The following is a 27,467-nucleotide window of genomic DNA, read 5'->3' as shown; positions in this document are numbered from 1 at the left end:
GTATTGAAAGCACGTACAATGGGTGCAACATCACTAAAGCACATAAAACTCCTATCCTTCAGCAGCAGGAGAAGGAAAGACGTAGAAGCGCTTAGGGGCAACTTCCTATCGCAGGTGAATTTAGCGATGCGGATAGCTTTCGAAAAATTCTTACCATGAGTGATTATAAGCCAGTTCCGCCATGCCTGTTACCCAATTTTTTTTAAAGCGCCATTAGTTACATTTGCACAGTTGCACTTTTTATTCATGCTTCAGCCATGTTATGGCCTCCTAATGACATGACAAGTTGTACAATTTTTTTAAAATTTGTGACCTTGCAAGCCTCTCGACCAATTTAGAAATTCTAGGTACAACGACGCTGGCGCCGGGTAATCTGCCGAACGGTTCCTTTAACGCTATTGCCTTAAAAGCAGCTGATGTCCTTTTCCAGAGCATACGAAGTGCCCGCCAATGTCACACTCAAGTACGGCTCTGGTTTCGCGATAAATAATTCCAGAAACCTGAAACGACGATTTCCACAAGTCCTCATTTCTACGGACGCGTACCAACTACCACGTGTTACCGTGTGTAGTTTGTGTCTGCACTCGTCTAGGACACAACTGGCAACCCTAACCATTGACATACTTCGTAGAACAAAAGGGGGTGGAGGGCATCGCAGGTCTTGTACTTCTTTGTGTCGTCAATCACCGCCACGTATACTCGGGATTGAAGGCGAAGATTAAGGTACAGGCTCCGTGACAGGCGCTGGTTAATATCCGCTATTCACCCTGGCCAATCCCCCGCACGCCGTGGGTATGTGCCATTAAGCCTGAGGACATCATCATCATCATCATCATCGCTGGCTAATCAAAGATTCAGCCGCATGGAACCGGGTGCTGTATGGACTCTAGTGCCAGTTCCCAAACAGAACAGGAAATCGGCCCAGCATTGAAATAGATGGTGTCACTCTGGTCCTGTGTAGGACCGGCATTTTACAATATATTTCCAACACTGGGCGCATTAGCTATGCTGCTGGGGTTGTGAAGTCCTCTCCAGGAAGGCTCATTCTGCGGTACCGCCCGGACTACGAGGGAGATGAACACCGCATGACCATCGGACCACAGGTGGCTGGTCTTAACAGTGTGGCTCATTCACCACGAGCATCGACGGGTTAAAAGTGGCTCATACCTGTGGCACCGACGGCAGGGCCTCGGACTATGTGCCTATAGTCGGTTACAACTTAAGTCTGCAGTGAAGCTCCGCCCACATTCAGCCTCCGCGCACAGAATTCCTCCACGACGAAAAAACAGTTTGGTGGTTAAACGTTTCTTGTTAACCAAACAAGAAGCTTGTCACAAGGAAAAAATTATGAGCGCTAGAATTTCGATACGTGGATTGTTTGATATAGTCAGACATTAAAAATATGATTTCGTTTATTGTTGCAATTGGCCAGTGGAGTAATACGCCGTGGACCGCGGCCCAGCGTTAGCAACTGCTGTTTTTTTAAGTTGTATCCTACTACTATAGCCCTATTCACTTCCTGCAGCTACCGGGAAATTACATTAGCGGCCTCGACTTAATAAACACCACATGCGACGGCAATGACCGGTGCTACTGCTACTTTCTGCAGCAAGGCGTGGAGGCTGTTAGACGCATAGAAGAGCTGAAGTTCGGCTACTGTGACTTCAGTCTCGAGCCAGGAGTTGTTAAGCTTGTCCTGAACAACTCCAACTCTCACCGGATTGTCGGGGTATACCAGGATAAACTTTCGAGTGGGATGGCCAACGTTCTGCAGCGCTTCAGAATGTGCGAGTCCATCACGGTTCTTTTTCTTCGCCCGACAACTAAGACATAATTATGGTGGTGGAGCTTATAAGGAGCTTGGAAGGGAGTCAAGAATTTCACGTTGCTCACACCAGTGCACATGGACCACAATATTAACGTGAAATATATAGAAATATATATCCCTCTTTCAAAACACAGTAATCTTGCGTCTACTGTCATTGATTCGAGGATAAAGACACATTATCACCGCGAAAGCTGTGAATCGTGCTTAATCCATTAGTTTAACACTCTCTCAGGTGGCATCAACGAAGTAGACAGGAGGCTATCATGCCTACATACTTCAGTTTTGGCAAGCAAGCCTAACATCCTTATTATGAGGGATGAATAATTATCCCAGGTACATAGGAAGTGGAAGGAGATTGAACAGGCATCGTGTGTTTTGACTTTTTTTTTTTTTTCATAAACCACCATTGCGCCCAACTGAATGCTTATAGAAGACGCCCGTTCGGCGTGTAAAAATTATGAGGCTGGCTGGATAACTCCGCTAGCTGAACGAATACTAAGGAACTGCAGCCGAGACACCGATCCTACTCCCCGCTGCATAGTTTGGACTCCGGGCCATCAGGGCCTAGCAGGAAACGAAGCTGCAGACGCGGCGGCCCGAGCACTCATTCACCGGGCGTTCCCATTGGCTCCTGAGCACCTGAAACCTGAAGGTGGCTCTTTACTCTCGTTCAAAGACATAACATCTTATTATAAGGATAGACACCGCGTGTACCCAGCCCCTGCAAAGGGACTGGGGAAAGCAAACGAACGCGTTCTACTTAGACTATTCACTAACACAATGCTGTGCCCGGCAGTATTAAAACACTTCGATCCCGCGTTCACTGGCAGGTGCAAACACTGTGGCGAGGTGGCTGACACCTACCAGATGGTTTGGGCTTGCCAGCGCAACTCAGCTCTCTCCCCCCACCCCAACCCTACCAGAGAGGAATGGGAGGCGGCCCTGCTTGGCTGCTCGGACCTTCAGGCCCAAAAGGCTTTGGTCAAGAGGGCTAAGCTGGCGGCTTCGACCAATGGGGTCCCGGAATAGGGACTCCACCCATTGCGGGGCTCTTTAAGAAAGCCTCATCTCTTTTATTAAATAAAGGCTTTTCATCATCATCATCAAGCCCTGTACTATAATTACTGAGCAAGGCCGGTACCCCTGCTGAAATGTCAAGTTCTTGCATTCTGACTTCCTGAAATGAAAACCCGGTTATGTTTTTCTTTTCTGGGTGATTTATCTTTACGCATACTCATTTCTGTACAGACGTGATTGCGATAATTTCAAGTAAACCAAACGACAGCTGTTTTCAGGTTCAAAACTGCTTAATAATTACCAGCTCATTGCCTTTTTGATAAGAGCTTCCACGGGTGCTTTCGTTCTGGGCAATAACCTTAATAATATGAACTTCATCTCTTCGATAGCGACCTGATTGCTGTTTTGAATACTCAAACCGCCCAGTATTCTGTATATTACCTTTTAGATATCTGCACTATAAGCTGCTTTCCACCTTGACACTGTCCTTAAATAGCTCGCAAGTTGACTTTTTCACAGCTACGCTGATACTCGTTTCCATTTGTGGAAATGTCCTCTGCTATTCCCTCTTGCACCCTTTTGGCTCTGTCTCCGCCATTTTTGCACATTCAGCAAGCGTTCCGCTGGGGGCGTAGCAATTGTTTCTATTTCCGTTCTTCCGAAGATATTGTACACATTCAGCACGAGTCTCAGACGAGCGGGGGTTGCATTGAAGAGCGGGAAGAAAAAAAGGATGTAGAGGGAGGATGGCGCTGCGTAAACATCCAACTCCGTCAGACAGATGCACATGCACTCCAGACTGGCTAAAGCGTGATCCACTAGCTAGGCTTCGTTCGGCTTTGCCCCTATGGTTGATGCATTATATCAGAAAAAGTAAGAAAAAGTATAGAAAAGACAAGTGTCCGGCGGTTGCCCGACCCCGCGCTGCTTTGAAACCAAGCGCCAATAGCAGGGGCTGCATGCATTCGGACGCAGTCCAAAGCTCCGTTAATCCCTAAAGTATTCGGCGTGTTTCCAAAATAAAACCAAAATCATTTTCTCTTTTTGTGTTGATTTTTTTCGTTGTTTCGGTCGAGACGCGGGCACGCTTAAGTGTTCCACGGCAAGTGCATGCGTTCCGCAAATGCCGCTTTTTCGGTGAGCACAAATTGGCACGTGTGTAACTGTAATTTATTAGGTTCGCGGCGTTTTCCTAAGGGTTTCTCTTTTTGTTGTTACATGAAGTGGTATCTTTAATCCTCGGGGCTCTCACAAATACGACCACGCCGCCTAGCGAGAGATTTGACGCCAATATGAGCGGCCGAGACACTCCGAGCTGGCGTGGGTTGTTCACTCTATTGCATTTTTTAATTATTTTTGTTGCGTCCTGTCTCAATTTGTCCGCGTCTTGTAGGCCCCCAAAACATCCAGTCTTCCTGATAGCAAAGGACTAAGTTCAAGGCTCGAGTTGCAACACATTGGCGTTGGCTTCGATGGTTTCTTTGTGTGTTTTTTATCGCTTCAAGTGGGCATAGCCAGCCTATGCGCATGCGGCTTGCTGGCTTATGCATGAGTGGTCGCCCATGGAGACGCACGGGAATTGACGTCGTCTCGATGTTTGTATGAGACCAAAAGTGTCTTGGACTGGACGCCTCTGGAAAACCACATCCAAGATTTGATTGCCAACTGCGCGGAGTTAATGAAGGAAGTATAATTGGTCGTAAGCCTAAACCCTCTTGCTGTCTTTGTCTACGGTGATTAGTGTAACGCACCGTAATCACAGAACCTTGGGCTTGTTTTGTTTACCGGGCCATTTCTCCAGTTCCTAAGCTTTCACGTCAACAGAGCATCATCATTATTATTACTATTAAAAAAATTTATCATAAAAAGAATAAAATATAGATTTTTCTTTTGACAGCGGCCTTCCCTTCGAGTTGTACGCTAATTGTAGTTATTTCACTCGAAACTAGAAGCCAGAAGAATAATTTTTTATTTCCGTAACACTCTTTAACAAACTTTACCCATGTATAGATGACTGCCCCAAATCTTCACTTGGGCTATGAGGGACACTGCAGTGAAGTGCTCCGGGAAATATTTGATCACCTGGGGTTCTTTGACGTGCAGTCACATCACATAGCAATCGGGCGTTCTCTTTCATTTCACCTCCATCGATAAGCGGCCGACGCTGCCGGAATTCGATCCGGTAAGCGCGGATGATGGTGGTGGTGGTGAAAACATTTATTGGACTATAAAAGGACAGGAGGTATGCTTGGACCAACCCGTAAGAGCCTGGTCCTTACAGGCACTAGGTGGGTGGAGGTCCCTAGTTCGAAACCGGAGTGGCAGCAGTCGAAGAGAAGCGACTGCGCAATTTATTAAAGGGTAAGAATAAGAGAAAATACAGGACGGTTAAGAGTTCGCAACACGAATGATTCAGCGTTAGCTGGCTTGTGATCACGAACAAATGGAGACATAATATGCGATAGCGCAAGAGACCTATGCCCCCGCTCCCACACTTTGTCACACTTTGCCATCTGTACTGCTGGTATACCTGTGTACCACCTGCCATGGGTGGCCCACGGAAGAGCCAGATGCGATCTGCCACCTGCCACTGTTTACATGGGGCCAAGTAAAGCGAGGATGATCCCCCTAGCGAAAGATGATCCCCCCCCCCCCTCGATGATCCCTCTCTAGACAGACAGACTGGAAGTTGGCTGTCACAGGAAGATCCCTATCACCTGTCAAGCTTAGTACATCAAAGAGCCTGCAACCTGCCACGGTTAAAATATGGCAGGTGGCTGGCAGGGGAAGAACCCGAGAGGGTGACTACCATGGAAGGAGCTTCCTGACGCAGGCAGAGGAATGCGCTACTTGAGGGTTGTCGGCACACTCACAACGAGGTTCCTATGCTCTCGAATTTTCACAGCTAATGGTGATAAGGTGTACTCAAAGTTTTTAGACTTGATATACTATGCCATAGTGGACCTTTTAACCAGTGGACCAGCGCTGCTAGGGTCATGCGGGAGGTGACGGGCTGGAACTGCTCGTCTCTAGGTGGATGGGTAATTTTTCCGATGGGCGAACGCAGGTTCACATTTGTTGATGGTATACCCAGATTTGAGAGTGCAGACGACGACACCGGTGCGAAAATAAGGAAACAGCAATAAACAACAAACGGCGTAAAGGTGAATTAGGAGCAGTATTTCCACTGCCCTGATTTCCTAAACAGGTTTCTTTGTTTCAATATCCGGTTATCTATTTTGTTTTTGCATGTGTCCACGCCACTGCATTAGGAAGGATCTTCTCCTCCAAGAAACTGCCGCAATTTTTCAGCTTCTGATTTAAGAAAACTATCCCTGCTTAGCATTTTAATATACTTTACGAGCTTGGGAAGGGTTAACTGCACTACTCATTCGTGCTACGACGAATTATAAGTACTGTGCTATAGAGTTCGAATCACTGATTCGTTAATAGAGAGATTATATTCCAACCCCGTTCGAAATAAACTGCCGGCTCCCACGGCTTTCAAGAAGCCGATCCACGACGGCGATTGGTGAACTATAATAACACTGGCTATCTGGCGCAGTGTTTGGTGATACAGATGTGGTGGCCACAAATGGCAAAGGGCAGGAAAATTGGAGATACAAGGGAGAGGCCCTTGCCCTGCAGTGGGCGTAGTAAGGCTGATGATGATGATGATGATGATGATAAGGCACAGGTACATCAGGACTTGTGCAATCAGCAGGGTCCCCATTACCAAATAAAACAAAGCCACACATTTGAGTTTTCGAATTAGAGGCGGGACTCTATTTTGGCAGAGCATGAAGATTAATTTGTTTTGCGCATTTGACGTCTCAACATTAAGCAATTGCTCACTCAAACGCATAACGAAAAAGGTACCGTACAGCCTTGATCAAAAGTATAGAGCCCAAAAGTTTTGCTTCTGGGCTGGGTGGTGTGGCTCGCTATTCATCGCCGGCGCACCAAAACTATTGAAAGCAGCATGAAAGCAGCATGCTGTGGTCAGCATGCCAGCCATTTCATCCATGCTAGCCGAGCCATTTTGGCTAGAACACTCTGCAGCAACAATATCACTTTTAGTCCCAAGAGAACCCGCCGTACAGCTGTCACGGCAAAATAAAGAGCGTGCTGGCACAAAACCCGTTCACGATACACAAGACGTTCAGTAAACCTCAGTGGTCATTAGAATACGAAGCCGCCCGCTCCGAGCGGAGTGGGTTCGCAGTACCGCCGTCGAGGTCGGTGCGATTGCATGCCGACGCTTCTCATTAGCAATGGCCGGTGTGTGATCGGCCAATCAGAGCTCGACTTCGGCGCTGACGTCAAGCTCAAAGGAGCCAATCAGACGCTGACGTATGCTCGACCAGCACCCTTTTATGAAGCCCCGCTTGAGGAGTACACCGAGACGGCAACGTTGAAGGGTGTCGTTTCCAACTGTGCTATTCGTCGCCGTCGACGACTCATGGCTTCCAAGTGACCACCCGTGGTTTCCTGGACCCGAGTAGCGCCTGCTACAAACCTGTCCTGCGAATCATAGCATACGCCGGGCGTTCGCTACAACTTCCAGGAGGTGAGTCTTTCTTTTATGTAACGACTTCCATTTAGCTAAGAACGTAACTCAGTCCAATATCAACGGTGCATGTCAGAATAAGATCTGGTACGGTTTTCTTGTATGCAGCCTAGATAACTCTCTGCTGCTTGCACTCCGAGAGCCTACTTGTGGCAACTACGTACTTCAAGCCAGTACTTTGCCCATTCGACTCTTCTATACATATGTCCCTCCTGTGGACCTCCTCGGTTCTGCACTGTACCTATAGCGCTTCGCTCCTCTTCTGAATGTCTGATATTGCCCCCCCCCCCCCCCCCTCACCTCAACGTTCAGCCCTTGCTTTATCCTACCCCCTGTCTGCTGCTAGGTTTCACTATAACCGGAATGAAGTTGAGGTTGTCGCGAAATTCCAGGAATTCTCTTGCTTCGCCATTGTTAGCTAAGGTATGGTCCGGTTATGGCCGTCCATTTTCGAAAAATTATAAGCGCCAAAAAAGAAGACATGTTGATTATCGCGCTCTGCGATCAGTTTACTTAGTACGTTATTCAGCGAATGGGCCAAACTATGGCACTTATACGGCGACCTTTAACAAACACTGAGTAAATGAGTATCACGTGCAGCGTGGCAGTTGATAACATCTCGAGGTCAGCGGAATAGTGTGTTTAGGAGCATCAGAAATATTGGCTGACAGCACTAAGTGCAATCCCTCCTCGTGCGTCCTTGCGGTATTTCCGAAAAAGCTGACAATTCGACAAATCAGCCAGCAGTTTATTCTCCGTCATGCGAGTGTTGAGCCAGATTTCTGTTAATTTCAGCAGCTTGCTGGTTGCCGCAGAAACAATATTAGAAAAAAGTTCACACTTAGAAAACAACGAATGTTGGCGCATATAGCGGAAAACGAAAAACTAGACAAAGGAGAATTCTTCGCACAATTTTTCCATGATTCATGACGAGGTTTCTTTATGGGGATAAAAATTCCAAACAGACTCAGGCTATGAGGGACGCCGCAGTGGAGGGCTCCGAATAATTTCGACCACCTAGGGTTCTTTAAGTGCACTGGCATCGCACAGCACACGGGCCTCTAGAATTTCACGTCCATCGAAATGCGGCCGCCGCGGCCGGGATCGAACCCGCGTCTTTCGGGTCATCAGCCGAGCACCATAACCACCATAACCGCCAGCCATCATGGCGGTGACTTTGAAGAGGTGATTGCTGTTTCTTTTACTGTTTGCGAGGTTTCGTCTAACGCGTATCGTCTGGGACGTATGCGAAGTATTTTACTCGAATCAAATGAAACAGGTTTTCCTTTAGCAAAGCCGACTATGTGCTTCCTAGAATTTCGATCTTTGAGGGAAAAGTCTTCGCAACCCTAAAGTCAGTGCGATTACATTTACAACCATTTGTAAGCTTAGTGTCTTTGGTTTTATATGAAATAAACTTGACAATGGTTGGACGAGTGTGTTCAGATACATAACCACAAGGCGATGGGTGCCTTCTATGTTGTCAAGATCGATTGCTCTGCTCGTGTTTGGAAAACAATAGCGAATCACTGTCTCCTCAGCGCCTATGCAAAAATTTTCAGAGTAATAGTATCAGGAATGCTATAAAATATGAGGTTACTACGACACCAGCGGTTTTCAGCATCGCTATTTCGTGCCTCTAGAAGGCATCTCCCATGCCTCTCCAATAAACCCTGTCCTTCGCCAGTTGCGGCCACCGTATCCCCGCAAACTTCTTAATCTCATCCACCCAGCTAGCTTTCTGCCGCCCCTGTTACACTTAACGATCCACTACGTTACCCAAAAGGATTAGCAGTTATATTGCGTTCGCATTACATGCCCTGCCCAAGCCCATTTCTTCCTCTTGATTTCGACTAGGATGTCACACTGGTATACTTTACATTAATCTACACTGACAAGTAGTACTTTTGCTCTGATCTGAGGCAGGTACACGTGGAAATGTCTATTTTCTTCTAATGTGTTACTTGCTTATATGCAGCAACAGCTTCCCGAGTCCGCGCCCCGGCCATGCTCCTTCAGTGGACGGCCCTATGGCTCGGCCTATGCGCTGCCTCTCCGAGCTCGGTGGCAGCTGGCTCGGAAGGGCCTGACTGGAACGAGATCTTCAGCAACCGGTAAATTGGCTCGTACCCTTAGACCTTATTCTCCTACTTTTCTTTTTCATAGGACAGCTTTAACCGACGTCATGAGAGCCGTATTGAACCAGGATCATGGTGCCACAGCGCGCCTTCATCCAATGCGCTTATCACCACTTTCTCCGATGTGCACTGTGGCTTATTCTTGTTCTTTTCCATTCTAAGATATTGTTCTGAGCTACATTATTTTGACTTCCTTGACGGCTCTACCAATTTATGCGTTCTGTTTTTGTACCACCAGTACTTTTCAGTTGCTCGTCTCTATTGCTGACGTGTTAATTTCCATTTCGCTATCGCTAGAAGCCGAGCTTCAGCAAGGCTCACTATGTCTTCCTTGATATCTAGACTCATGCGCTTACAGACTACCAGAACACGTTTAATGTCCTCTACACAACTCCCGCAAGCTGCTGAAGTATCGTCTCTCTGCCTGATGCTCATTTTTATGTTGCCTCATTCTAAGGCAGCCTGAACCGGCCTCAGGAGGGATGACACGTCCTCTTGAATGATCGTACAATGCTTCAATCCAGATTTCGCTCTTGCCGCCTCTGTATCCACGAAATGGTTCTCTTGCTTTCATAAGTTTTGTATCCAGTATCAGTCTCAGTTCCACTGACTTCCTTTTTGATGCTCATGGTAACTTCTGTTTCCCTCTTATTGCGTGTATATATACATGCCTGTATACTACCATGTGTATTGCCATTGTGTATTGCCATAAGCCTATATACAGGATTATGGTGTATGCACTACAACCCTTACAGTTCATTTTTCTTTTTTTCACCGTGTGTCCAAGTTTTTACTGTACAAGTACCTGGGAACACTGAACACCAGCTTCTTTTCATCCATTCTTCTTACTGCCTCGCTAAACGATATTTTGTTCTGTGCTTGTCGTGCTTCAAGGACGGCCATCCATATTCCGATGTACATCTTCGTTTGTTCTCTTGCTATAAGCACCTAAACTCTGTCGACCACTCTCTGGTTAACATCTCCAATTTATAGCATAGCTGATTTCATGTACAATAGCGAAGTCATAAATCTCAGCCTTCGAACCATCACACCTTTCCAAAGCCCGTACTTTGAGACCGCGGTTAACTCTTATCACGGTATTTTCCAGCGAATCTAATCACGGTTAAAGCTTTAATCACGGTTTGAGCATTCCGCCGACTAGCGGAGCAAAAAGTAACATAGTCAAGATAGTAAAAGCCAGTGCCACAAGGTGCCTCTAGTATCTCAAATGGCCAAAAGCTCCGTGGTAATTAACAGTTCCGAGAACTGTTTTCTCACGAATCAGCATATCAATGTATATGTCGTGTAATTATCATGATACTACAAGAACTAAAAACACAATGAATCCGACCTCAAGGCAGTTTATGAAGGAAAGACGCTGCCTCGCGGAACCTCCGAGTTTATGCGAATGGGCCGCCATCCAGCGGCAGGTACAGTTAACATGGCCGCGCCAGTGAAAGTAAGCACCGCAAGATGCCTCTGCCGTCTCAGTGCTCTAAAACGTGCATCAGGTGAGCTGTGATATGCTATTGGACAGTTGTGGAAATTGTTAGGCGTCACACAACACCACAAATTATTGACGGTTCAAATAAGATATGCAAAAAAAGTTTCCTTTATGTTTTTTTTTTGTTTAGACAACCCAAATGCTCCTCGCTGGCCCCCGAGAAAAACCTAGGCCAATATAAAATAGCGGGCTGTAAAGCATGACGAATTGGGGGCTACCGGTAAATTTTTAACAGTTGTGGAAGCCCATTCGCAGGGAAATCATAGCAGCAAGTGTGGTACGAAAAAGTAAAAAAAAGAAACTTGTTCCGACACCGGGAATCGAACCCGGGCCTCCTGGGTGAGAGCCAGGTATCCTAACCACTAGACCATGCCGGAGATGGTCTAGGTAACCCGGCGAAGCCATTACATGCCTTGCCACAGTTTCAGTACCATACAAGCGTACCGCAGCTTCCACCGTAGCACTCCGCACGTGTTTCATGAGGCCACCACTGCAGTACTTCCGATAGAACATTCTTTCTGCGGACAACGTCATTTTAGTATCCCCAACAACTAGGACTTAAACAAGAGCTAAATTTTAAAAGTTGTGGTGTTCTGTGTACAATTAGGGCTCTAAATTTCTCGAACAAAAATTGTTACTTCATTGTCACCAGCTCATGAAAACGTCTTGAAATGACTCTGTGGCGCACACCTCCAGCGGCGACGTATGGCACTTCATTGATGGTGCGACACTGCGTGGCATCATCATCATCAGCCTGACTACTCTCACTGCAGGGCAAAGGCCTTTCCCATGTCTCCCCAATTAACACTGTCCTTTGCCAGCTGCGCTCACCGTATTTCCGCAAACTTCTTAACCTATACTGTCAACCTAACTTTCTGCCACCCCCTGCTACGCTTGCCTTTTCTTGGAATGCACTGTGTTGCCTTTAAGGACCAGCGGTTATCTTGCATTCGCATTACATGCCCTGCCCAAGCCCATTTCTTCTTGATTTCGACTAGTAACAAACCCGTGTTTGTTCCCTCACCCGCTCTGTCCGCTTCCAGTCTCTTAACGTTACTCCTATCTAGTTTCTTTCCATACTTTGCTGCGTTGTCCCTAACTTAAATTTGAATCATTTTCTTTATTTTCCGCTTCTTTCTTGATTTTTAGCGTTTTTTTTTATTTGAGAGCCTGTAACAAACTTGTTTGTAATATTATATAACACTGAAACTTGTCTACAGCTCGAATTTTTATTTTCCCAGCGGTTTATCAGCTCTTTTAGTTCAACATTTATCGCTAACATGCAACGACTTCATTCATCTAAAGGTATGAATAAGGTATAAACAAATAAAAAGCTAAAATTTCTAGACTATAGTCGGATACAACTTAGGTCTAGCTGCAGTGAAGCGCCGCACACATTAGTGACCACCGCACAGAATTTGTCCACAATAAATCAGTACTCCCGTTCCTAAAGCTTTTCTCGTGACCTGAACAAGAGTCATATCACAAGACGAAATTATCAGCTCTAATTTTTTTGTCTCTGGCTAGGTTGATATAGACAAGAAACAAAAAGCTCATTTCGTGTGCTGTAGTGATTGGTAAGTGCAGTAATACAACATCCGGCTAGTTGTGACCCGTCGTATGCAGCTGCTGTTTATTAAGGCGAAAGCCTTTAATGGCTCATACGTCGACTGTTAGCAGAGGTTGTCACACCTTTGGCAGCATTTAACTCGTGTTAACTCGGGAACTAAAAAAGATAGGAGAAAATGAATGGTTGCTTCAGACAGAGGAGGAAAAAATGAATCTGGAAACCATGTTTGATGACTGTAGATAAATTAGTTATTTAATGACAGGCAAACATGCCGAAATTGCGTCGAAATAGCGCGGACATCGATACAGCCACGAGAACTGTCGACGTCACATCCACCGGAAGTCGTCATGGCATAGTGAAAATTGTCACAGAATGGTCGAAAAAACTTCGGATTTGTGTCAAATCACATGAATAAATGTGTAATTAAGCGTGATTAACACATAAGATCCCCAAAAGATGTATAATTTGGGTATCGATATAGCCACGGGAAGGGTGTGACAAAAGGTGTGACGTCACATCAACCGGAAGTCGTCACGGCATAGTGTCCTCGGCTTTCGCATCTCAACCCTTTAGTTGCCAAAGTGTCCTCGCAACTTTTAGGCTGTATCTTGCTTAAGCACCCTAATAATGGCACACCTGGCACTGATCCCCTTTGTCGCAGGAATGACGACGACTGGGCTCGCGTGTGGCACGTGGAGCGCCACCGTCGCTGCTACCACGAGCTGATGGCGCACATGAACTGGGTGTGCGAGAAGGACATCTACAAGATGCGGAGGAGGAAGAGGGACGCCCCCCTCGACAAGGACAGCGGTAAGGAAACACCCTTCGCACAAGACTCCAGAAGGAGATTAGTTTCTCCGAAAGAGACCAACTACCACCTGGGGCTTACCGCCGAGGAGTACGGCCCGTACTCTATGGGTACACGAGGTACACCACAGGGGGCGGTGTTATCACCGCTCCTTTTCAACATCGCCATGATGCACCTGCCCGGCCGACTGGCTCAGGTAGATGGCATAAAACACGCACTCTACGCAGACGACATTACAATCTGGACCACCGAGGGGAGCCTTGGGGAGATAGAGGACCGCCTTCAGCAGGCCGCCACCATAGTCGAAGCATATGCTGCCGACTGTGGTCTCCAATGTGCTCCCGCCAAATCAGAGCTTCTACACGTCAGGACAAACCACAAGGACAACACGTCTCTACACATATCTCTGTCAGGCGGTCCCATCAGAGAAGTGGCGGAGCTCCGGATCCTGGGTCTGTTCATCAATAACAAACTTAGGCCGGACTCTACTATAGCGAAACTAAAGAGCATAGGTGAACAGGTAGGGCGCATGATCCGCCGTGTTTCCAACAAGCGGGGTGGTCTGCGGGGCAGGGACGCGCTACGGCTCGCCTATGCCTTCGTGACCAGCCGGATCCTCTACGCCGTGCCGTACCTACGCACCACCAAACAACAAGACGAGCGCATTGACGCCATCATCAGGAAGGCAACAAAGCGAGCACTGGACCTTCCGGTGGCTACCTCCAACGCCAAACTGAAGGCGTTGGGAGTGGTAAACTCCTATCAGGAGTTGCGGGAGGCCCACCTCGTGAACCAATATACGCGGCTATCGCAGACGGTGCCTGGGCGCCGCCTGCTCAACCGCTTACACATCCAACACACATGCATACCAGAGGGGACGGAGAACATTCCGGTGCTGTGGCGCCACATGCTCTTGGTCGCTCCGCTCCCGCGTAACATGGACATGGCTTCACATGAAGGCAGACGACAAGCGCGGGTTCGCACGCTTGAGAGGCAATATGGCTATAAAGAGGGCGTCTATTACGTGGACATCATAGGGCCGTCGCCCGCGGGATTCTTCACGGCTGCCGTAGTCCACCGGGGAATGAATGTCGATGGGCTATCTTTTCGGGCCCCAAATTCAACACGAGCGGAGGAAGTCGCAATAGCTCTCGCTGCCGCCGATCCAAAATCGAAAACGGTTATCACAGACTCTCGCCGGGCCTGTGAACATTACCTTGCAGGTGAAATATCACCTCTGGCCTCGCAAATTCTAAGACGCGCTCTCGCCGATCCAACTCGCACAAAAGTGATCTGGGCTCCTGGCCACCAGGGTCTACGAGGCAATGAGGCCGCTGATGCGGCCGCCCGAGCGCTCGCACACCGGGCTCCTCATCCTAGCTCTCATGGCTCAGAAGCTCATAAACCGCTTCTGCGGTTCCGCGAAATCCTAATTCATTATTGCGACAGCCACCGTCTCTACCCGGCACCTGCCAAGGGGCTGAGTAAGGCGGAGGAGCGAACTCTGCGGCGCCTGCAGACAGGAACCCTTCTCTGTCCTGCAATAGCAAAACAGTTCGATCCGAACACAGATGGGCGCTGCCCGCACTGTGGAGAGATCTGCGATATCTTTCACATGGTGTGGGCATGTACTCAGAATCCTCACCTTCCCCCCTCCCCCACCCCCACCCGAGAGGCATGGGAGACTGCCCTCCTCAACTGCTCCACACTGGAGTCCCAAAGGGCTCTGGTCAAGCGGGCGCGAGACGGGGCCTCGTCATGCGGTGTCCCGGACTAAGGATACCGACCATGCAGCAGGGTTTTTTTTTTTTTAACCCTCAAGCTCTCTTTGATTAAAGTTTTTTCACCACCACCACCACCGCCAAGTGAAGCGTTTTCATACAGTTTGCCAATTACCATACACTTACAGCGCCTTAACGGAAAACCGGGCACTACAATACAAGCGGAAGAAAGGCTGAGCTTTGTTTCTTTTTTAAGGCGAAAGCCTTTAATGCCTCATCCTTGTCGACAGAAGGTTGTCAGCAGAGGTGTCACGCTTTTCGGTTGGTCGAAATGGTTATGACGCCACAGTGCGCGGATATGAAGTAATGAGGTCACCCACGGATGCCTGACACCCCCTTTTGGAGCAGACGACAACTAATAAAATAGTTTTCGTCCGCTCCGACAGGGGGCGTAAGGCGTCCGCGGGTGACCACATTACATACCTCATTTACAACCGAACTCATCGAAGCAGAGAGAGAGTCGTGCTAAAGAAGCATTCAAAGAGTGTAGTTGTAATGAGTAGTCAAATAAAACACTAGTACACCACAAACAGTCTCTCAGTCAATGCCAAACAGTCCGCCAGGAAAGGCTTTCGCCTTGCAGCACTTTAGAGAGCCAAAGTGCCCCCTGAATTTTTTTCTTTCAGTAGCAATGAGGAACAATGATACCACCGGCTTAATTTGTTTCATTTTCTTTCTGTTGCGACGATTCCGAAAGTATTAACGCGAGACCGTTAAGGCTTCCGTTCTGCAGAAACTTCGGCGTCATCGGCGGCGTTTCTAGCGAAAAATCCCGAAAAAGCAACCTATAAGTGGACCACCTACGTCGCGTGACCTTGTGGCGTCATCCCAACCTGCCCACCTGATTGCGAGCAAACTGACCACTGTGGCAGGTGGCAGCTGAATTAAGGGCTAGGTCGCGATTGGTCGCTCGGAAAGAGCAACCTGGGTCGCAAGAGCAACACCGGTGGTAGTACCTGCCATGGCAGGGCAGCGGCACATCTCTTAACAGCTGCACTACTGCGTCAGAAGTGGTATAAGGAATCTAAGGGATCTGTGAACGAAAAGTCGAGAATGACCAATTCCACATATGGGGGCATTAATCCATTAACGCTATCGCGTAGATTAAGTGTCGCCTCCAATTTTTATGCCTCAATCCGTACACATAGCCTCCTGATGAACCCAGAAAAGCCGCCTTGGATGCCTCTAACAAAGCAGCTTTTCTGATGTATTCAGACAGAAGTTTTGAACAGCACAAATACACAGAACAGGAGGTAAACGACACACGCAGGTTCGTGTTCGTGATCGGCGGTATGTATAGTCGCTAAACCAGATGACGTATGCGGGAATAAAAAAATGTTTAATTTACAGTTCGGCATGCCATATGCTGCTCAGTGGGGACATGGGTGCTCCAATCGACTGGAATGAATTCCGGCTAGCTGCGCAGGACGGCAATGCACTTTTTTTTGTTTGCAAACCTGCATCGTGTACACTTTTTTCTCCAATAAAGGTAATTATACGCATCCACCATTGATAAGAACTCGGGACAGCTCTCAGCCAGTGCAGCTAAGCCCAGCGGCTTATCGCGTCCTGTTCTGTTACTCTCCTTCTTTGTTACATTACGGACGGCGTCAATGAACTATTTTCGAATGCCCAAAGCCATGCACCACTTGGTAGCAGCCTATGGAACTAGAACCGCTTGTGCCGAATTCCTGGAAAAGCTTTGTGCATTTCTCTTGTAGCCATTGGCTACAAGTGAAATGTACAGAACTCTTCCAGAATGTTTGCACTGGAACAAAAATCCAGCCTGGACCGAGGCCTCCGGGTACCTACCATAAAGGATTCGACTGAACCCATCTGGCTAACGTGTTTCCAAAAATGTTTTGTCCATGTGTACTTCCGGCAGCCAACGTGTTGCATACCATTCGTGCTTCGACTAAACTGCCCTTTTTCGATAAGCAGGAACCCAACGGACCGAAACGAGTTAGCTGACAGGCCTGCAGTTAAAAATCCCCCCCCCCCCCTCTTTCAGTAATCCGGACACCAGGAGCAACCGTGAAGTGGCGGTACGGTGCAGTTCAGTGGAAGCTTATGTGGTGCGCACCAATTTTGCTTTCGACTGTACAGGATTTGTATTTGCACTGCTTATTTGAATATAGGAGCCAAGGAGCCGAAAAGTCTCCATTTCGCAGGCTTGTTCGTCAAGACCGACTGCCGACCGAATGGCCAACCTACCCCTCTTTCTCTTTATTCGCAGAGCTTGCGGAGGTGTTCCTCAAGCCCGAGGCCGCGCTGAGCCTGCTGGGCAGTTCCTCGGGCAAGAAGCCAGGGGGCGGTCGGCGCAAGTCCTGGCGGCGCCAGAGACTGGGCGGGCGCGGCATCATCGACGAGTGCTGCGACGTCCAGACCGGCTGCAGCTGGGAGGAATACGCGGAGTACTGCCCAACCAGTAGAAGGATACGCAACCGCAGGCGCTAACCGCCCACCTGCGGCAAAACACACAGGCAGAGCGCAGACTGACACGTGCGGCTGGAGGACGCATCTGTCTAGGGAGGAGCCCTTAGAAGGTTGTGTCTCGATGATGACGTAAAGATGCGCCTGGATTAGCAAGTTGGACTAGTTGGTTCCCGTTCGTCCTAGCAAATAGTGAAGAAAATAAGATGAAAAGAAAAAGCAACAATGCACTCGCTACAGACCATCAAGTGTCCTGTAGCTTCTTTATCCTATCTTACAGGTAAATTGTTCGTTTTTAAATTCGTGTTGTGAAGAGGCCCATAGTTCCTGAGCACGTACGCAGACCCCGAGCAGAGAGGTCGGTTCCGGCTGGATAAAATACAGACCTGTGTAGTTAGTTCTTTTAGCATGGTTGGCGTAACTTCCAGTTTTGCCGGATTGCAGACGAAGAACTGTATTAGCTGCTGGCTTTGTAGATATCCTGCCACGTTCAGTGGCGTTTAACTGTGTTGGGCTGAACATCAGAATGCTGCAAGATTCGTGTTCTAACGAAGCGCGCAGACAAGTTTTGTGAGCCAATTTTAATTTCCAGTTTCATTTCTGCCCCTTTCACATTTTACAAGCGTAGGAAGCGTGTAAAGAGTGTTGTCCTTTAATATCGATCTGTAAAGGTGTTGCTGAAGTTTTGTAGATGTCCCAGCTACAATATATTACCTCCGTTGCCACATATTACCGTGTCATAAGAAAAAAAAAAGCAGGATAGCTTGCAGTACTAGGCAAGCTTTCAGTTTTGAGAATATTTCGCACGATAAGTTGCTCTAAAGTGAATTTTATTCACTCGCACTTCTGCGGCATTGGTTCCGAGTTCTTTAACGAACATGAATGGTGCGTTTCAGAAAATCCGGTTAATTTTGTGAATTATGCCAAGCATGTCTGTTCACATAGCCCTGTGATAAGCATCGCTGTGATACGCAAGAATTGCCCTTATCATAGCCGATCCGTGAGGTTCCTGGAGTTGGCCGTTGAGGGTCTATCCCCGTTTGCCGGCTCCGCAGGCGCATCTTCCAGCCGCATGGTAGAGAAGGAAAAAGATAGTTGCGTTGCCCGCAGGGGAAGTGTATCCGTGCTGTCCTTCGACTGCAAGGACAACCTCGGCGTTCCTTGAAACGACGAGAGAGGGCGCTGAAGTCCCAAGCCTTGCAGGCGAAATAGATGTCTCCTTCGTCGTTCGAGTCCCCATATCCTCGGAGAAGCCCTAGGATGCTGCTCGCTTCTCTCAAGGGACAGAGCACCACTCATTCCGTACGTTGCGTGACGTACGCTATGCATTACAAAAGATAAAAAAAAAACTTGCCTTGCAAGTACAGGCCCCTTGTGGCCGCCAGAAAAAAAATCAAGAATAAAAAAAGAGATACAGACACAGGAGAAGGCGAATACTGTCAGTGTGGCTGTTTGAGAAATAAAATGTTTCAGAATGAACCACTCGGAGTTGTGCCTCCTTTAAATTCCCTCTGAACAGGTCTTGGAAGCATTTTTCGGACAAAAACTTGCAAACACAGCTTTCTATAGGTGCAAAGAAAATTGATCTGTGATCGTACCAACTGGCACACTCCGCTTCGAAACCTGTCTATTCCCCTTGACCGCACAAAAAGAGGTAAAAGAGACGGTGGAACCGCCTGTAAATCTCGGCAGCCAGATATCGGCAGCCAGATACTGGTGCGTCCCATGTTTTTTTAGTTTCTACAAAAAACTAAACAAAAAACTGCAGAGAATGTTTACTACATTCGAATCGGAGCGAAAGCACGGATTTGTGCTACGTAGAAGACGACGGTGAGCAGGCAGTCCCGCTTGACGCAGCAGATGGAAGTTGATAAAGACGACGCTCTCCAATGCACAGCGCGAGATTGTGGTACAGTTTAACACGAGGCGTGATGGCTGTGGCGATAGCGTAGTGGCGGGCATTCTGCTTCCGGCCACGTTCGTGAAAGGACGCGGTATGGCTGGCTCTTCGCGAGCTGTGATAACAGCCGATGCTGGCCGCGGAACGTCGTGTTTGTACGATTTGAAAGATTACAGGATTGCACTGCCGCCTCTGCCTACCGTAGAAGGACTGAAAACAATGGTTGTTCTTCATTGCGACACAAGTGGAAGGCCTTGCACGATTGAAGATTTCCGCCAGCCGATGAATGAAGCCGGCGTCATCGAACAGGTGGGCGGTACTGGAGCGTACCAGATGTCGCGCGTCTGGTTAATAAACTTCCGTAGCGAAGAGGCCAAGAAAAAGCTGCTGGACATCGGGCATGTCGCTGTTAAAACGAAGACTTGCGTAGTGTTTGACCCTGAAAGGCCCGAGTGCATTAGCACGCCTTCAACGTGATCATAGAAACTCTGAGGCGGGCGTTCGCTGATTACGGCGAAGTGAAAAAAGTCTCGAGCGATAGATTGAAGACGGGCGCGCTTGAAAACGCTGACTCGACTATTCGAGTGGTGTGGCTGGTTCTACAAGAAGGTGCGAGCCTCGAGCGCCTACCCCATCAGATGCGTATCGGGATCGGGACAGTGTTAGTCGTTGTGTCTGGGCGTGCGGCGATATATGGCTGCTGCCGCAACACAGGCCACATTAGGCGTGACTGCAAGGTGCCAAAGTGTTGCCAGTGTCACGCATACGGCCACGAAGAGGCTGACTGCACGAAGTCGTACTCCCGCGCTGCTGGGTGAGGAACGCTCGGCGAAAACAGTGAGCTGCATATAGACGAGGATGAAGCTGAGCAGGCCGCCTCCAACCCTGTGGTCGAGACCCAAACGGCTGCATTGAAGCGCGACAAGGAAGACGACATGCCACGGACTGCTGAATCAACGCTCAGCCCACCCGAGTCGGCAGTCATGAACACGGTTACCGAGCCACCGCAGGACATATCCCACGCCCCGCTGAAAAAGGCAACGGGGATCCATGGACGTCGACCCTGTCGCTACTAAACGGGGCCGTGAAGACGTCGTTGCAACGAGACCGGATCAAAGGCAACGTCCGCTACAAAGCCAACGGGACGCCGGCGAGGTGAAAAATTAGCGTCACCAGCGGCCAACGATCATCTTCGCTCCCACGCGACGACAACCCAAAGACCTAATAATGGCGGGACGGTACTACACGGCGCGACGTTGTGCGTACAAAGGTAAGCGCCGTACTGGTGGCCTGATCTTGCTAAGCGATGGCGGCTTTTGAAAGACACCTCGTCGTAGGGCCGTTTAATGTCAGAGGTCTTTCATCTAGGAGGAGGCAAAATCAACTGTTACGACTCGTGACTGAGCACGAATTGGATATTGTAGCGGTACAAGAGACCAAAATCGACAGTCAAGAAGACCAGGCTGACAGTATGATGCGTCCGTTTAGCAGCCGATAATATGTTTGCGTGTCCCAGGCGGTGGGTACTTCGGCAGGGTGCATGCTTTTGATCCGCCAGTCACTAGGAGTGATTGTGGAAAAGAGTTCAGATGCGTTTTCGATCGTTGGATTCTCTGTGACATCACATTTACGCGCACACTAACGTGCAAGAGAGGCTAAAAATTTTTGGGACAGTTGGGAACTATTGTGAAATAGACCGTCTGGTCGTCTTGGCGATTTCAACTGCGTAAGCATGGCACGCGACAAAACCAGTTCGACTCCCATGGGGATGCGAATACTGCCTGTTTGAGCGACGTAATTGATCGCTGTCATCTCGAAGATGTGGGCTGTTGTCTCGGGTGCGGTTCTAGCTTTCATTTTACCCATTTCCAGGGAACGAGTCACGCGCGTTTGGATCGGGCGTGCGTATCAGTCGAACTCATACCATTCTGCGGCGAATACGTCGTACAGCCAGTGCCGTTTAATGAACATTGTCTTGTGGTCTTCCATGTAGACAAAAGTAAAGGAACGAAAAGCAAATTCGTGTGGGAAAACTGGAAACTAAATGCGACGCTTCTGAAAGATATCGTGTAGCGTCGGCGATACGCAAACTGCAAATACAGGACTGAACTTCTTGGAGTGAAGTGGGAAGGATTTAAGCAGGCAATGAAAATGACAGCTATTGAACGATCGTGCGATGTAAAGCAAAAACAGAGTGAAGGAAAGTATGCTTACAGATGACTTGAGATTTTTGATAGCTCATGAGGGCAAGCAGCCAGAAATTCGCTCCGTTAAGCGGAGACTACAGGCGATAGGTAACGGAGCGTTATCGAGGAGCGATCGTGAGGGCGAGGGCATAGCGCCTGATAGCGGGTGAACTACCCAAACGTGCTCTCGGCTTGGAAAAGAGGCACGCCACAAGAATGACATACTGAACATAGGGTTGAACGGTGTAATTTACTCGGACAAAGAAAATATAGAGAGGGCCTTTTATGAATACTAAAGCGGGCTATTTGGTTACACCAAAGAAAGAACCGAAGACTTTAAAACCCATTCCCTGTATTTTTTGCCGAAGCTTAGTGGCGAAACGAAAAACGGTTACAACTGCCTATTTCAACCGAAGAAGTGGGGAGAGCCATAAAAGACCTCGACCCCTGAAAAGTCTCCAGGACCATATAAGCTAGTAGCATCGCTCTATAAGGCATTCGAGGATGATTTTGCGCAAGTTTTGTCTACGCTGTTTAATGAGGCTTATCACAAGGATATGCTTCCCCTGTCATTTCGAACAGCCCACACAGTTTTAATACCAAAATGCGACGTTGAAACTAGGCTGTGACAAGTTACCGCTTACCGACCAATATCTGTGACAAATCCCTGACTCCAGACTGTGATGCAAGAATTAGTAGGCCCACACCAGACCTACGGTATTAAAGGCCGCACTATATATACCAGCATCGACACAGCCCGGTCTGTACTCGAGTGTTGCGACTCCTTGCGTGAAAGCATCGCAATGCTCCTTCTTGATTTAGAGAAAGCCTTTGACAAGGTGCCACATGACTTCTTGTTCCCTCTGTTCGAGCACGTGAATGTCGAATCAGTCATTAGCCAGGGCGTAGCCATGGCGTACAGGAGATGCACGCTGTGTTTAATAGTAAATAAAGGGGGGGGGGGGGGGGGGGGGCATCTGAGTGCAACGCTCTGTGCGTCAGGGTTGCCCCAGTCACCATTGCTATTTTGTGTGTATATTGAACCCTTTTGTTTGACCATTATACAAAGCAGCAGTGTTCACGATTTCCGTCCGCATACGGCGGAGGTCCGCGTTCTCGCGTATGCAGAAGACATTGCCGTATTTTGTGCTGACTACGAAAGCGTTCCTGTTGTGGCTGAAACTTTGAAAGACTTTTGTTCTGTGAGTGGGAGTGCTGCGAGCTGGGCTAAATGTTTGGGGTTTTGCCACGATGACCGGCCCACAACCCTAACAGTTTTCGCAAACATGACTTGGACAGTAACCCCAGTAAAATATTTGGAAGTGCCGCTGGAGATTTATCGCGACAGTGAGCCATATTCGAAACGCGAAACTGCGGAAGTGCGTTATAAGGCTGACAGGCTAAAAGGCCTCTGTTGGTCTATTAAGTCGAAAGCCTTTAATGCCTCATCGTTGTCGACAGAAGGTTGTCGGCAGAGGTGTCACGCTTATCTAGTCAGACCAGAAAAACAATCCTTGTGCACGATGGGATTCGAACCACCATCCTTCCGTTCCGCAGGCGAGCGTGCTAATGGCTACGCTACTTCCTGCCAACGCATGTGCAGTTCTCCTTGTCTATATATAGACGCTGGAGAGTGTTTGCAGAAAGGTTTGGTTTATTGGGGTTTAACGTCCCGAAGCAACTTAGGCTATGAGGGGCGCCGTAGTGAAGGGCTCCGAAAATTTCGACCACATGGGGTTCTTTAACGTGCACGGACATCGCACAGTACACGGGCCTCTAGAATGTCGCCTTCATCGAAATTCAGCCGCCGCTGCCGGGATCGAACCCGCGTCTTTCGGGTCAGCAGCCGAATGCTGTAACCACTGAGCCACCGCGGCGGGGCAGAAAGGCGTCGAATCAGACGTATGGCTCCCAAACGCCCTCCAGTGTATCAAGCATTTAAGATTCACAAACAACTGTGTGCTTAATTAACATCTTAACCACACATCAATGACACAAGCAGCAACACCGCGCTTAAGGCTTTCGCCTCACCGCATTTCAGGCAATATGTAACCCATTTTTTGTAGCCAAGCTTTTGGTATGTTATGCAAGCAATTCAATGTTCTCCAGTCAATGTGCACACGCTACACCGGGGTTTTGCGGCTTTTGTATGGGGAAACACTTGGGAGCGAACACGTCGAACCAATGTTTCATCGTGTCCTCTCTGGAGGAGTAGGTTTGGCGCATTTGTATTTGCGCCAGTAGATGGATCGATTTGTGTTCTTTCGAAACTTGAATGACCCCTTTCTGCGAACTGTGTGTCAGGTTAGGTTGAGTAGGGTGTTGCCAAATTTAGTGTTTAGTTCGGCGACTATGCAAGGAGCTTTTCCAGCTTCCTCAGAGAGGTGTACATGGCGTGTCGCGTTTTGCAAGCGCGATTTTCAGTGAATTATTTGTCAGCTGTGTCGCGAAATTAACTTTATTAGGACCTTTGTGATTTCTTTCTTCCGGTCCCATTGTACAGGCCGTTGTACTGTGCAGGCTCATGGCAAAGAGTTCTAAAACGAGTTAAAAGCATGGCTGTACCAGGTGGAGTTAAAAGTTTCCTTCTTAAGCTCTATACGAACACTCTTGAAGTCAAGACGTATCTAGAAGAGAAGGGTATGTTTTTGTACCTTGGGGAAATCGTTGTTTCATCTGCTGAAAGCCGGAAACTATTGAACACGTTTTCATAGATTGTTGGGAAGCCTTTTTTTTTTGGGGGGGGGGGGGGGGGGGGGGGGGGGGGCATTCTACAACCCACGATTAAAAAAAAACTTAACGGTGGATGCTTTCGGAATCAGATTTTTGCCTGTCCTCAGTGAAGACTGAAGACTGGACATGATATTGGGCCTTCACAGTATTTGGCGATTCAGGATGACAGTCAGGCATGCAGACATTGACGCGAGGCCGATAGGAGAGTGCTTTAGTGAATCTGTTGGAAGAGTTATTGAAGGCCGCAAGATACAAGACCCAGTGCCTGAGCGGCTACCGAGAATGGAAGCTTTGTTATACAGGCGCGAATTTTAATGTGTTCGCGTAAACCCAAGCGCGGGTAACGTATTTTTAGCATGCGTGTTGTGTTCTTCGCGCGGATTGGCTTGTAAATGGCGTGCTGAAGTCGGCAATAAAGAAAAAAAAAGGTGATAGTATAGTGGTCCCGCTGAGCGGCCCTTAGAGGAGTTCTGTTCGTGCAGCCACGGGTTCGACTCCCAGTCAGAGATATTGATTCAATTTATTTTTATTTTTCATTGTTTTGACCTCTAACTCAGCTGAAGGTCAAAACTAGGGAAAGGCGATCGAAGCACGAGGTCCCGTATTGGAGCTCTCGCTTCAATACCTAATGTTCAAACTTACCATGAGGCAGTGCACTAGGGCGTGCCTCCTGCCCCCCCCCCCCCCCCCCGTCACCCCCATGCACTTGTGTGTGTGTGTGGGGGGGGGGGGGGGAGGGGGCACGCATTTGGAAAAAGTATTAAAAGTATTAAGAATTAAGATTTCTTCCCCCGAGGGCCCAGAGCTCTAAATAGCTGTGACTTTATTCCTCTAATGGGATAGTAAATCGCATTTTCTCCTTTCCGCCTTTGGCACACCATCCTTTTTTGAGGACAGGCTAAAAGGGTCTATAAACACCAACCATCCTGCCGATACATACAGCATAGCTTCCACAAAGGACTGCAGAGTTGGTATCTTCCCTGGTACCTTTTTTTTTTGCACCGATAGGTCAATGTTGGAGGTCAGTCTGCTCACCCGGAAGCGAGTGACGCAACTGGGGGCCAGTGCCCTGGCTGGGTGACTGGGGTCACAATAAGGGTACCATTACTTCGGAGGCCCGGGTGAGCACATAAATTCGGGCAGATTTTTAACGCTAAAACTATTTCTCGCGCCTTTCACTACGGCGTCATTAACGTTTTACAACGCAGTTCACGTAACCACGCTCTTCTCTCCAGCTAATAACATGGAAGCGTTCGTTGTTACTGCTAAAGGGCGCCACGTCGACGCAGAGTCCAGTTCCAGCCCTCTGACATCAGCAGTGCTTTATTAGCATAAATAACGGAATGTCACAGTGAAGGGAAGCGTGCAGCTCAAATGCATGACACGAAGCCAAACAGAGTAAAAATATAGGATGTTTATTACAACAGTTGTTCAAAAACTCGGTATACGAACAACAACCGGTTGGTCATGTTTCCGTTCGCATTGTGCACGATTTATGGTCATCAAAAGTCCCGCAGGTCATATGAAGGAAATGACAATGTTTAAGCTCATGGTGGTATATCTACCTGCCTTTTATTGTTTAGCATAATTTCGCATGCAGACAAAGCTGTTAGTGACACTGCAGCAGATATTTCCAGCACATAAGCGTCCTCCTAACCATTATTTGAAGAGTTATGCAGCTATATGTTCCTAGCAGTTACTGGTGACATGCATCATGAAGGACCGAATGTCTTTCGTCAGGTTTCTTTCCTCATGGACCTCTCCTTGACAATGAGTCGGCTTTGATTGTTTAAATCACGGGGAGAGGTTGGTACTAAAGGCACACAGTAGGTCTAGTGAAGGACCCCTCCTGCCTGTTTGAAGTACAGCAGCTATTTTGTCTAACAAAACAGATGGTGGAAATGAAGAGAAACTACCGATTCAGAGATGAGGAGTGAATAAAACCTCGAAGTTGTGTGACTCTACTAAGTCAGCTTTATTCTATATTTTTTATGGAATTTCAGCATTCGCATTCTGAATAGCCAGGGGCCGTCCTTTTGGAAGGAGGACATCTTTCTGAATGTCTCGCCAAACGGTAACTAGGTTCCAGAAAGGGAACGCCTTCAAAAAGTCGACCGAGACATCCTTTTTGTGGCAAGGATGTCACACGGTCAGATATCCTGACTTGGCTCGCTTTGGGGTTTCCAAGAGACCATGTGAATTTCTCAATACCCTTAAGATATGAGGACATATGACCTTATATAAGTATAATTAATACCCAGAGTAATACAGACAAGAGCGCCAACTCGACATTCCTGCAACGGATTCGTTAAATGCTCCGGCTGTCACAAAAGCACCCCTTATCCAGTTTTCTGTCATGCTTTCCAAACCACCCCTGTTGGCCCGTGCTTTCATCTCATCCATCGTTCTTAATTAGAGGCAATGACAGGAAGGAACGCTATGTTAGCGGCCAATGTCATTGCCACCACAGTGCTGCCATCTATGGAACACACCATAAAGCTGCCTCTCAGCTCAGAATCAGAGCTTTCACTTGTCCGGCCGAGTTGGCGCTCCCGTCTGTCTCACGGAGGGGGCTGATATGTAGATGATGGCTTATATATATGTGTGTGTGTACGTGGTCACAGGATGATGGCGGCGCTGGGCTCAGCAAGAACAGAGTAACGGGACAGATGTATCTTGTCCTGCCCTATGGTCAGGCTGTTGGACGAGCCCTCGGCGCTGCCTAGGTGGTGGAACAGTCGTTTGAGCTGTTCGTACGTGACGAACATGCAGATGTTCCAGGAACCGAGCCGGACGAAGGAAGGTGTGAACCTGCAGAACGCAAAATCAAAAGTGATTTGTTGTGGCGAAACCGATGCTGAAACATTTAAAGAAAAAGATTTAATGGGTGTTGACGTGATATGGGAACAGATTTAGGGGGTCGTGCTTTACAGCGGTGTGTGGGAACGGGCAGGCACGTGGAGGTCATGGCGTTTATCACCACGGTCATCCATAGCCAT

At 48.2% G+C, this 27,467-nt stretch overlaps 3 protein-coding genes and 1 non-coding gene across 5 annotated transcripts in view; 2 read left to right on the top strand and 2 right to left on the bottom strand.

The window, feature by feature from the left end:
• Window positions 1–7,231: 7,231 nt before the first annotated feature.
• On the top strand, window positions 7,232–19,049 carry Ilp7 (Insulin-like peptide 7). The gene is made up of 4 exons (XM_089561332.1): window positions 7,232–7,415; window positions 9,394–9,529; window positions 13,289–13,437; window positions 17,453–19,049. Exons 2-4 carry the CDS (start codon window positions 9,423–9,425, stop codon window positions 17,671–17,673), a joined length of 477 nt encoding a protein of 158 aa, XP_089417458.1. The 5' UTR covers window positions 7,232–7,415; window positions 9,394–9,422; the 3' UTR covers window positions 17,674–19,049.
• TRNAE-CUC (transfer RNA glutamic acid (anticodon CUC)) lies at window positions 11,363–11,434 on the bottom strand. Its single transcript has one exon. It is a non-coding gene; the product is annotated as a tRNA-Glu (tRNA).
• Window positions 19,050–20,724: 1,675 nt separating the features above from the next.
• Window positions 20,725–27,467, top strand: part of LOC149330688 (uncharacterized) — a 100,731-nt gene continuing 93,988 nt past the window's right edge. Inside the window, exon 1 of the mRNA XM_089561330.1 lies at window positions 20,725–20,819. The gene's annotated coding sequence lies outside the window, so the exon portion shown is untranslated. The remainder of the gene's footprint in view (window positions 20,820–27,467) is intronic.
• Window positions 25,868–27,467, bottom strand: part of LOC149330689 (putative mitochondrial transporter UCP3) — a 60,311-nt gene continuing 58,711 nt past the window's right edge. For both annotated transcript variants that reach the window (XM_089561326.1, XM_089561327.1), the window contains exon 7: window positions 25,868–27,279. In XM_089561326.1, coding sequence (XP_089417452.1) covers window positions 27,087–27,279 — 193 coding nt within the window. In that variant the 3' untranslated portion in view covers window positions 25,868–27,086. The remainder of the gene's footprint in view (window positions 27,280–27,467) is intronic.

Source organism: Amblyomma mixtum, chromosome 9, assembly GCF_055824585.1.
Source record: "Amblyomma mixtum isolate Tamu chromosome 9, ASM5582458v1, whole genome shotgun sequence".
NCBI lineage: Eukaryota > Metazoa > Arthropoda > Arachnida > Ixodida > Ixodidae > Amblyomma > Amblyomma mixtum.
This window is presented reverse-complemented; position numbering and strand designations above follow the sequence as displayed.

Coding starts and splice junctions, on each gene's coding strand:
- Ilp7 (XM_089561332.1), top strand. CDS start 9,423: ATGCTCCTTCAGTGGACGGCCCTATGGCTCGGCCTATGCGCTGCCTCT. Junction 9,530..13,288: donor AACGAGATCTTCAGCAACCG/GTAAATTGGCTC, acceptor CCTTTGTCGCAG/GAATGACGACGACTGGGCTC. Junction 13,438..17,452: donor CCCCCTCGACAAGGACAGCG/GTAAGGAAACAC, acceptor CTTTATTCGCAG/AGCTTGCGGAGGTGTTCCTC.